Source organism: Zeus faber (genome assembly GCF_960531495.2).
Source record: "Zeus faber genome assembly, chromosome: 1".
NCBI lineage: Eukaryota > Metazoa > Chordata > Actinopteri > Zeiformes > Zeidae > Zeus > Zeus faber.
In genome coordinates this window covers 2,321,444-2,332,936 of record NC_137193.1, presented here as the reverse complement: position 1 = coordinate 2,332,936, position 11,493 = coordinate 2,321,444, and the positions used below count along the sequence as shown (strand labels likewise).

Below are 11,493 nucleotides of genomic sequence, written 5' to 3'. Positions count from 1 at the left end.
GTTGATTACATCCCACAGCTCACAAATTTTAATACACCATACATGTCCAGTCATGAAAATATTGAGCCTTGGATTCTTCCACAACCTTTTAATGCAGTAAGCCCTTCATGTGCAGGAAGGAACGATCCCAGACTTGCTTAAAGTTCCCTTTTTGTACCGTTCACTCTCGCGCAATAATGCAACCTGTCAGTGTTAGTCCGAGCTGTGCTGTGGTGACAGCCTGTGGTTAAAAAAAAGGGTTTTTATCACCAAGGACTCCACTTTTATCACTAGCACTTCCCTCCAAAAGGGAAGAACCACAGAGAATTCCCATGAAGCATGTGAGAAGGTGCCACGTGCTTCCTTACATTTCCAACACATTCTATGAGTATCAGGCCCATGTATCATTTTGTCAGTCCCTTTGCCAGATTAACCTTAGATTCTCACACTTCTCTCACTTTGAGTATTAATGTTTTGTATTACACTGCATTACGTTCGGTAAATCAAAGAGCTTCTTCATATTAAGATTCCTCTAAACTTCTGTTAAGTTTGAACACACTCCCTTCTACTCCTTAACTGGAGGTATTTCAAGAATTCCCTTCCCCGTCAACCAACTCCTGGTTTGCTTTAAAAGTTGCATCTCTACATAAATCATTAATCATACATATATCACTCCCCCGCTGACGAGCCCAACTAAATCCATTACATATGGAAGAATAAACTGGTCAAGTAATGGTAATACCATTGATATGTAGTTAAATTGTTGAGCAACCACCATCTTAACAGTATTTATTTGGCCCCAGACTGATAAATTCCAGATTGTATTTTTTTTAGAACAGCTGTAATAACAGAACAGCTGTAATAACAGTTAGAACAGCGGCAATAACAGCGGTAATAACAGTTAAAACAGCTGTTATAACATTAGAACAGCTGTGATAACAGTTGGAACAGCGGTAATAACAGTTAAAACAGCTGTAATAACAGTTAAAACAGCTGTAATAACAGTTAAAACAGCGGTAATAACAGTTAAAACAGCTGTAATAACAGTTAAAACAGCTGTAATAACAGTTAAAACAGCGGTAATAACAGTTGGAACAGTGGTAATAACAGAACAGCTGTAATAACAGTTGGAACAGCGGTAATAAGTTAGAACAGCAGTAATAACAGCGGTAATAACATTAGAACAGCAGTAATAACAGCGGTAATAACAGTTAAAACAGCTGTAATAACATTAGAACAGCTGTAATAACAGTTGGAACAGCTCTTGTGGAAGAAGGCAGCGTCAGCCTGAGACCTGGCTCCACAACTACAGCTCGGATCCACACGAGACCCAAACACCTTCAAGGTTTGGGCCGAGGGTTAATGCCGCGTTTGGTCGCACCGGTGTCTCTTCAGCAGCCACGACTGCGTGAAGCTCTTACCGCACTGTAAACAGCCGTACGGCTTCTCCCCCGTGTGATGGCGTTCGTGTATCTTTAATTTACACGCCTCTATAAAACCCTTCCCACACTGTACACAGACGAAGGGTCTCTCCCCCGTGTGGATGCGTTGGTGCTTCCTCAGACTGCTCGACTCGGCAAAACTCTTCCCGCACTGTTCACAGTTGAACGGTCTCTCTCCCGTGTGGATGCGCTCGTGCCTCGCCAACTTCCTGTATTCAATGAAGCGCTTCCCGCACTGTTCGCACCGGAACGGCCGCTCTCCCGAGTGGACGCTCTCATGCAGCTTCAACTGGGTGACGTCGCAGAAGGCCTTGGCGCACAGTGGGCAGCAGTACCGCTTCTCCCCCGTGTGAATCCGCTCGTGTATCCTCAGTTTGCTCGTGTCGATGAACCTCTTGCCGCACTGTTCGCAGAGGAACGGCCTCTCCCCAGAGTGAAGCCGCTGGTGTACTTTGAGGTGGCTTTGTTTATAGAAGCCCTTCCCGCACTGCTCACACAGGTGCCGCCTCTCCCCCGTATGAACCCGCCGATGCTCTTCCAGTTTGGCCTTTTCCGAAAAGGCTTCTCCACACTGCCCGCAGTGGTGCGGCCGCTGTCCCGTGTGCGCGCCTTCGTGTTTCTTCAGTTTATCCTCGTCGAAGAAACGCTTCCCGCAGCGGTCGCAGTAGCACGGGCCGCCCCCCGCGTGGATGCTCTGATGGGCTTTGAGACGACTTGGCCACCTGAACGTTTTTCCGCACTGGGCACAACTGTGATTTTGCGGCGCGTCTTTCGGCGTCCCAGGGGTTCCCGTTGGCCGAGGCACCGGGGAGGGGAGGTGACTCTCCGCTCCGATCTGGTCGAGTCTCAGCTGCTGGGCATAGAGCTCGCTGTGACTCTTCATATGTCTGCAGATGAAGTCGGTGAACCGGGATGTCCCTGCTGGAAGGAGAGATGGTGAGGGAGAAAAGAATGGATTAGAAAACAGCCAGAGAAGGAACTAAGAATTGAAGTATATCCATTTGGGGACATTCCATCTCCATGACCAAACTGACAGCGAGATAAGCTGCAAAACCTTTGCTGACGACATCAGTGAAGAGTGTATTTCTGATGGAGGGCTTCATTCTTTCCAAACCCCCATTTGCTAGACAAATATCCTTTGTTCGGCCACAGAACATTATTGAGCAAGGTCAGCGGCATGTTCCTGGGGGGCAACTTCAGGCTACGTTGCCCATCCAGCAGCTGGGCATTAGTGACTCCCAGCCTCAAAGAACCAATAACTTGGGAGCGGTGGTACCAATCAACAAGTCAACGTTGACCTTGATGCAGGGCTGGCTGGCTGACAGCTATGGACCACAGGTCCTTCAAACAGCTGGACAGCCTCTGCAGTTGATACAGTTCATACCCTCGGGGTAGTTTATGAAACCTATGATTAGTAGATCTGTGCAGCCTCGTTTTTAAATCCGTAAAAACCCAACCACCATTACATTTCACTGCATATATGTATGAAAGTATGTATATGTATGTGACGAATAAACCTCTTGAACCACCCTGAGAAACGGAAGTAGAAAGCAACTGTGAACCTCTTCCTAAACTATAAAGCCTTTAACCATTTGATGATTTCGGCAAACTATAAATATCCACGAAGCTTAATTAGCATTGTGAATGTCTGTAGTGCTCGAATCATTTTGGTGACGTGTAGTATTTACTATTGAGGAAATGATTTCCTCCTTACATTGATCCGGTCAACCAGCCATGTGAAGGTGACCGGACAGGGCAACTTGGTGGGAGAAGTAATAAGCAGTTACCTGACGGAGGTTCTGTGGTCTCCTCCCAACCTCCATCGCTGTCTTCAGTCTCAGTCTCAGAGCCGTGTGAAGAGAGCAGCTGCTCAGCACCAGCTGGTTCCAAAGCAGCAGCTGGATCTTCTGGATCTAGTTGTACTTCAATTTCTACTACCTGTGTTTCCATCTGTTGAGTTGAGGTGCTGGCTACAGCTTCTGCCTCTCTCTTCACCTCAGTTTGGCTTTGATGAGCACTCTCTCCATCATCGGAGCACCGGTACAGGTCTGGCGGTAGAAACACAGATAAAACAGCCGTGTGAACCCCCCACATTGGCTCATTCCACTATAATTCCACTCATTTTTATGAAAGCTTTCAAGGTTTCTCATCATCCGATCGCTACGGTGCAGATCTGCACCTTGATCAACGTTCGGCACCCTGCAGCGCCGTCAAATCTACGGCCGCAGAGAGTTGGAAATGTCACGACCACAAAAACAGAATAGCAAAACAGGTACATTCGTAAGGGACGGAAGAAGATTCTCGATGCAAAAGTTTAAAAAGAGTAAGATGGCGTGTCATCAACCCCGGGGGAAAATTCAGGAAAAGTGGAAAACTGGCACAGACGCCGGAGGCAGCCGCCGCCGCCAGGGAGTGGTTTGGGATTCAGTGTCTTGGTAAACTACACTTTGGAACCCTGCGCGGAGGAGCTGGGTGCCAGGGTTTGTGAAGAACAGGTGAACATCGACAGCCGGAATTTGGGGATCGGCCGATATTCAGTCTAAATACCAAACCGGGGAGTGGCCATTTCCATTCTAAAAAGGGAAGCCGGTGAATGTAGTCAGCGCGTTTGGCTGAACACAAAGATGTTGGCGAGTTGTCAGTTTCACAAAGCGTGCGAGTGCGATGCATCACATTAATGGCTAGCCGTTTGAGCGTTTCACTTTTTCTAACAAGTTGCAAAATTTAAGGTTTTGATATCAAAAGATAAGATATATAAGAAGTACATTTTTGATAATTCAAATTGTTGATGGGAATTCATTGAGAAAAACCTTGATATCAACAATATGAATTTTTGATATCAACAGTCACATCCTTGATTGCAATTCTGCATTGAAAGCAATGGGAAGCGGTTTGGAAAAAATCAATTATAATCAATAATTGGTATTACTGATATCAAGAATTGGTAATGTTGCTATCAACAATGAGATTTCTTGATATCGATAATTGAATTCTTGATATCAAGGATGTCTGTTTTTGATATCAACAATGTGTTTTTTTTAATATAAAATAGTAGATTTACACCTAGTTCAGTCAGAAACTACTTATAAAAAAAAAAATAAAGAAAAGAAAAGTGAATAAATGCTCATGTACCATTTGCTACAAATGCAAAGGCAACATCCTGGGCAGGGGAATCAAAGTGAAATCTCCAGCACCACATGTTTATCCAGGCCCTTGTCAAGTTACTTATCTGGTCAGTCTTATTCTGTCAAACACGCCATAGTATGTTCCTGCAAGAGCAGGCTGCAGTTTCAGGAGTACTAGGCAAGGGCTGTGACCATAACGCATCGCCGTGGTCACCTGACGTCACCACGGGGGGCTGACCTCATTACTGTCATCACCGCAAATATAAACATATTTTTCTACTCCACTTTTTTGCTGTTGAAAGTTACAGGAAATTTAAAGACAACAACTTTTGTTTAGTAACATCACTGACTGTCCACTTTGCCGTTGCTCTGCTCGTCACTTCAGCTTTGCATACAAGGGATTTAATTTGTGTCCGATTATTATTCATTGTTTCTGCAGCTGAGACAGAGGAATCATATTCAGCTGTTCAATGCGAACGGAACTCATTAAGTTCAGCTGTAACGTTATAGGTGGTTAAGTTGAGGTATAATGTTATAGGTGGTTAAGTTGAGGTATAATGTTATAGATGGTTAAGTTGAGGTATAATGTTATAGATGGTTAAGTTGAGGTATAATGTTATAGATGGTTAAGTTGAGGTATAATGTTATAGGTGGTTAAGTTGAGGTATAATGTTATAGATGGTTAAGTTGAGGTATAATGTTATAGATGGTTAAGTTGAGGTATAATGTTATAGGTGGTTAAGTTGAGGTATAATGTTATAGGTGGTTAAGTTGAGGTATAATGTTATAGATGGTTAAGTTGAGGTATAATGTTATAGGTGGTTAAGTTGAGGTATAATGTTATAGATGGTTAAGTTGAGGTATAATGTTATAGATGGTTAAGTTGAGGTATAATGTTATAGATGGTTAAGTTGAGGTATAATGTTATAGGTGGTTAAGTTGAGGTATAATGTTATAGGTGGTTAAGTTGAGGTATAATGTTATAGATGGTTAAGTTGAGGTATAATGTTATAGGTGGTTAAGTTGAGGTATAATGTTATAGGTGGTTAAGTTGAGGTATAATGTTATAGATGGTTAAGTTGAGGTATAATGTTATAGATGGTTAAGTTGAGGTATAATGTTATAGATGGTTAGGTTGAGGTATAATGTTATAGATGGTTAAGTTTAGGTATAATGTTATAGATGGTTAAGTTGAGGTATAATGTTATAGATGGTTAAGTTGAGGTATAATGTTATAGATGGTTAAGTTGAGGAATAATGTTATAGGTGGTTAAGTTGAGGTATAATGTTATAGATGGTTAAGTTGAGGTATAATGTTATAGATGGTTAGGTTGAGGTATAATGTTATAGATGGTTAAGTTTAGGTATAATGTTATAGGTGGTTAAGTTGAGGTATAATGTTATAGATGGTTAAGTTTAGGTATAATGTTATAGATGGTTAAGTTGAGGTATAATGTTATAGGTGGTTAAGTTGAGGTATAATGTTATAGATGGTTAAGTTGAGGTATAATGTTATAGATGGTTAAGTTGAGGTATAATGTTATAGATGGTTAGGTTGAGGTATAATGTTATAGATGGTTAAGTTTAGGTATAATGTTATAGGTGGTTAAGTTGAGGTATAATGTTATAGATGGTTAAGTTGAGGTATAATGTTATAGATGGTTAAGTTGAGGAATAATGTTATAGGTGGTTAAGTTGAGGTATAATGTTATAGATGGTTAAGTTGAGGTATAATGTTATAGGTGGTTAAGTTGAGGTATAATGTTATAGATGGTTAAGTTGAGGTATAATGTTATAGGTGGTTAAGTTGAGGTATAATGTTATAGATGGTTAAGTTGAGGTATAATGTTATAGATGGTTAAGTTGAGGTATAATGTTATAGGTGGTTAAGTTGAGGTATAATGTTATAGGTGGTTAAGTTGAGGTATAATGTTATAGATGGTTAAGTTGAGGTATAATGTTATAGGTGGTTAAGTTGAGGTATAATGTTATAGATGGTTAAGTTGAGGTATAATGTTATAGATGGTTAAGTTGAGGTATAATGTTATAGATGGTTAAGTTGAGGTATAATGTTATAGGTGGTTAAATTGAGGTATAATGTTATAGGTGGTCAAGTTGAGGTATAATGTTATAGATGGTTAAGTTGAGGTATAATGTTATAGGTGGTTAAGTTGAGGTATAATGTTATAGGTGGTTAAGTTGAGGTATAATGTTATAGGTGGTTAAGTTGAGGTATAATGTTATAGGTGGTTAAGTTGAGGTATAATGTTATAGATGGTTAAGTTGAGGTATAATGTTATAGATGGTTAAGTTGAGGTATAATGTTATAGGTGGTTAAATTGAGGTATAATGTTATAGGTGGTTAAGTTGAGGTATAATGTTATAGATGGTTAGCTTTAGGTATAAGGTTAGACGGTTAGCTTTAGGTATAAGGTTAGACGGTTAGCTTTAGGTATAAGGTTAGACGGTTAGCTTTAGGTATAAGGTTTGACGGTTAGCTTTAGGTATAAGGTTAGACGGTTAGCTTTAGGTATAAGGTTAGACGGTCAGCTTTAGGTATAAGGTTAGACGGTTAGCTTTAGGTATAAGGTTAGACGGTTAGCTTTAGGTATAAGGTTAGACGGTCAGCTTTAGGTATAAGGTTAGACGGTTAGCTTTAGGTATAAGGTTAGACGGTCAGCTTTAGGTATAAGGTTAGACGGTTAGCTTTAGGTATAAGGTTAGACGGTCAGCTTTAGGTATAAGGTTAGACGGTCAGCTTTAGGTATAAGGTTAGACGGTTAGCTTTAGGTATAAGGTTAGACGGTCAGCTTTAGGTATAAGGTTAGACGGTTAGCTTTAGGTATAAGGTTAGACGGTCAGCTTTAGGTATAAGGTTAGACGGTCAGCTTTAGGTATAAGGTTAGACGGTCAGCTTTAGGTATAAGGTTAGACGGTTAGCTTTAGGTATAAGGTTAGACGGTTAGCTTTAGGTATAAGGTTAGACGGTTAGCTTTAGGTATAAGGTTAGACGGTCAGCTTTAGGTATAAGGTTAGACGGTCAGCTTTAGGTATAAGGTTAGACGGTCAGCTTTAGGTATAAGGTTAGACGGTTAGCTTTAGGTATAAGGTTAGACGGTTAGCTTTAGGTATAAGGTTAGACGGTTAGCTTTAGGTATAAGGTTAGACGGTTAGCTTTAGGTATAAGGTTAGACGGTCAGCTTTAGGTATAAGGTTAGACGGTCAGCTTTAGGTATAAGGTTAGACGGTTAGCTTTAGGTATAAGGTTAGACGGTTAGCTTTAGGTATAAGGTTAGACGGTCAGCTTTAGGTATAAGGTTAGACGGTCAGCTTTAGGTATAAGGTTAGACGGTCAGCTTTAGGTATAAGGTTAGACGGTCAGCTTTAGGCATAAGGTTAGACGGTCAGCTTTAGGTATAAGGTTAGACGGTCAGCTTTAGGTATAAGGTTAGACGGTTAGCTTTAGGTATAAGGTTAGACGGTCAGCTTTAGGTATAAGGTTAGACGGTTAGCTTTAGGTATAAGGTTAGACGGTCAGCTTTAGGTATAAGGTTAGACGGTCAGCTTTAGGTATAAGGTTAGACGGTCAGCTTTAGGTATAAGGTTAGACGGTTAGCTTTAGGTATAAGGTTAGACGGTTAGCTTTAGGTATAAGGTTAGACGGTTAGCTTTAGGTATAAGGTTAGACGGTCAGCTTTAGGTATAAGGTTAGACGGTTAGCTTTAGGTATAAGGTTAGACGGTTAGCTTTAGGTATAAGGTTAGACGGTTAGCTTTAGGTATAAGGTTAGACGGTTAGCTTTAGGTATAAGGTTAGACGGTCAGCTTTAGGTATAAGGTTAGACGGTTAGCTTTAGGTATAAGGTTAGACGGTCAGCTTTAGGTATAAGGTTAGACGGTCAGCTTTAGGTATAAGGTTAGACGGTCAGCTTTAGGTATAAGGTTAGACGGTTAGCTTTAGGTATAAGGTTAGACGGTCAGCTTTAGGTATAAGGTTAGACGGTCAGCTTTAGGTATAAGGTTAGACGGTTAGCTTTAGGTATAAGGTTAGACGGTTAGCTTTAGGTATAAGGTTAGACGGTTAGCTTTAGGTATAAGGTTAGACGGTCAGCTTTAGGTATAAGGTTAGACGGTTAGCTTTAGGTATAAGGTTAGACGGTCAGCTTTAGGTATAAGGTTAGACGGTTAGCTTTAGGTATAAGGTTAGACGGTCAGCTTTAGGTATAAGGTTAGACGGTCAGCTTTAGGTATAAGGTTAGACGGTCAGCTTTAGGTATAAGGTTAGACGGTTAGCTTTAGGTATAAGGTTAGACGGTCAGCTTTAGGTATAAGGTTAGACGGTTAGCTTTAGGTATAAGGTTAGACGGTCAGCTTTAGGTATAAGGTTAGACGGTTAGCTTTAGGTATAAGGTTAGACGGTCAGCTTTAGGTATAAGGTTAGACGGTCAGCTTTAGGTATAAGGTTAGACGGTTAGCTTTAGGTATAAGGTTAGACGGTTAGCTTTAGGTATAAGGTTAGACGGTCAGCTTTAGGGTTTCGTCCATGTGTCCTGGGACTGCAGCCTCCTCTATTGCAGGAACACTGTACTCCAAACACGGAAGTAAAAGGTCCGTACCGTGGCGCTTCGGCCTGACAGAGGTTTAGACCCTTTGTTTAAATGGCTCCATGTTTGACTGTAAGATATATATGAAGGGTCCAGACCTGCTCTGCTCAGCTGGACTCCAGGCCTCAGGATGGAAGCCAGCACTCTGTACAGCCTCCGCATCTCCTGCTCCGAGCGCCTCCGTCCGCTCTCCCAGTGCAGCACAGAGCCTTCAAACTCTCTGAAAACGTCTCCTCCTGCCGCTATCACCTTGTCGCTCAGCGCGTCTCTCACTTCTTCTCTCACCTTCACCTTGTCGCACAGGAACAGAAGCTCTCCCACCGCCGCAGAGATTCGCTCTCGTACCGAGAAGGTGACGAGTTGGAGCCGCTCCGCCATTGTTGTTGTCGTCGTGGAGCTTCTGGTCACGTGTCTGTGTCGGAGGCGGCGGGAGAGTGAGCGCTGTGATCTACTTCCGGGTCAAAGAGTGACGTGTTTATTTTATAATATAAAGATTTATTTTACAAATATTTATTTTATATTATAAATATTTATTTTCTTTTATATTTATTTTTGCTTATTTCATATTAGGAATGTTGATTTTATATATTATATATAGTGGTCTAGCCATCACAATTTGTCCCTTGTCAAAGTGTATCAAATGAAATACACACACACACATCTATTACACCACTTTGGATTATAAATCCGGTTTATAAATCTGGATTATAATCTAGCCACTGGGGGTGCACAAGCCAGTGTATCATCAGTGTCGGTCCCAAGCCTGGATGAATAGAGAGGGTTGTGTCAGGAAGGGCATCCGGCGTAAAAACCATCCATTCCATACGGGATGGGTGGAGGCTCCAGTCAACAAGGAACACCACTGGTGCCGTGAGCCAACAGGGTGCAAGAAGAAGAAGAAGAAGAAGGTGTGTCTGGAGACAGCAGGAGAGGAAGAAGGGAGATAGAGTAGAGTAGAGTGGAGTTGAGAGAAGGAACTTTGAATGTTGGCACTATGAAGGGTAAGGAGAGAGAGCTGGCTGACATGATGGAGAGAAGGAAGGTAGATGTACTATGTGTACAAGAGACCAGGTGCAAGGGGAGTAAGGCCAGGAGTATCACAGCCAGGTACAAACTGTTCTACCATGGAGTGGATGGCAGGAGAAACGGGGTAGGGATGGTGTTACATTACATTTACATTTACATTTAGTCATTGATCAGACGCTTTTATCCAAAGCGACTTACAATTGTTCAAACACTGACGGACGCAGCCATCAGGAGCAATTAGGGGTTAAGTGTCTTGCTCAAGGACACTACAGCATGCTAGCAGGAGGAGCCTGGGATCCAACCAGCGACCTTTAGATCACTAGACCACCAGCTCTACCGCCTGAGCCACCATCCCCTAGTGTTGAAGGAGAAACATGTCAAGAGTGTTTTGGAGGTGACCAGAGTGTGGGACAGAGTGATGAGACGTCACAAACAAAGCCCAGGCCTCTGTCATGTTGCGTTACGTGGCTGAAAGCGAGGCGGCATGTGACGTGAGCGAGGCGTCTTTGGGCTTTGATGATGCGAGTGATGACAGACGAGCCCCTGCTGTAGCCCAGTATGTCTTGGGAGTGTTGGAGAAATACAAGTGTGTGGAACAGCTGGGAGCTCAGCCTTATGACGGAGTGTCTGTGATGTCATCAGAGCTCAACGGGGTGCAGGCCAGGATTCACCGAGGCCATATTCACCCACTGTTACGCGCACAAATCGAACCCTGTGCTCTTGCATTCGGCCAAATGCAGCCTGAGTGTAGAACCTTTTTTTTTTTAAAACAGCTGAGGGACTAGGGACATTTTTCAGTCAGTCTACGAAGCGCACCCGCTTACTGGACGACGTCGTGAAGCGACGTTCACCAAGAGCAGCGCCGACAAGATGGAGCTCAAATTGCAGGCTGTAGCAGACAGTAAGCATGTAGCGGTCTGATCTGCGTGCTTCATTCCGCATTATGGGCGAAGATCCAGATAGTTGGGATAATGACACCCTAATGAAGCATCAACCCGCTTTTTCACCACGTCATATGGGAAGGTTTCTGGTGAAAGCCATGCGCTCTTTAGAGTGCCGCACAACAAAGTAGTGGACATTGGAATTTGTTGCGCGCGAATCTGCGACACACAGTTGGAGTCAGAGACAGGAGTCTGACAGCTCCTACGAGCGGTTTGAGCAGGAATGTGCCGTACTCCTCCTGACAGCCAGTGCCAGAAGCCAACAGTCAGTCAGAGATGAGAGGAAACAAATGTTTTATCACTGGAAGCTGGATTCGGTCACTTTGGCGAGCTAGCATTCCTTGGTTTGGTCGACTGTACAACATTTAGACACGGCA

At 42.7% G+C, this 11,493-nt stretch overlaps 1 protein-coding gene across 1 annotated transcript; it reads right to left on the bottom strand.

Moving 5' to 3' along the window:
• Positions 1 to 1,338: 1,338 nt before the first annotated feature.
• On the bottom strand, positions 1,339 to 9,527 carry LOC307240021 (uncharacterized protein; the record flags this gene model as incomplete). Its single annotated transcript, XM_080013596.1, has 3 exons — positions 1,339 to 2,342; positions 3,209 to 3,469; positions 9,248 to 9,527. 3 exons carry the CDS (start codon positions 9,525 to 9,527, stop codon positions 1,339 to 1,341), a joined length of 1,545 nt encoding a protein of 514 aa, XP_079869722.1.
• Between the last annotated feature and the right edge of the window lie 1,966 nt (positions 9,528 to 11,493).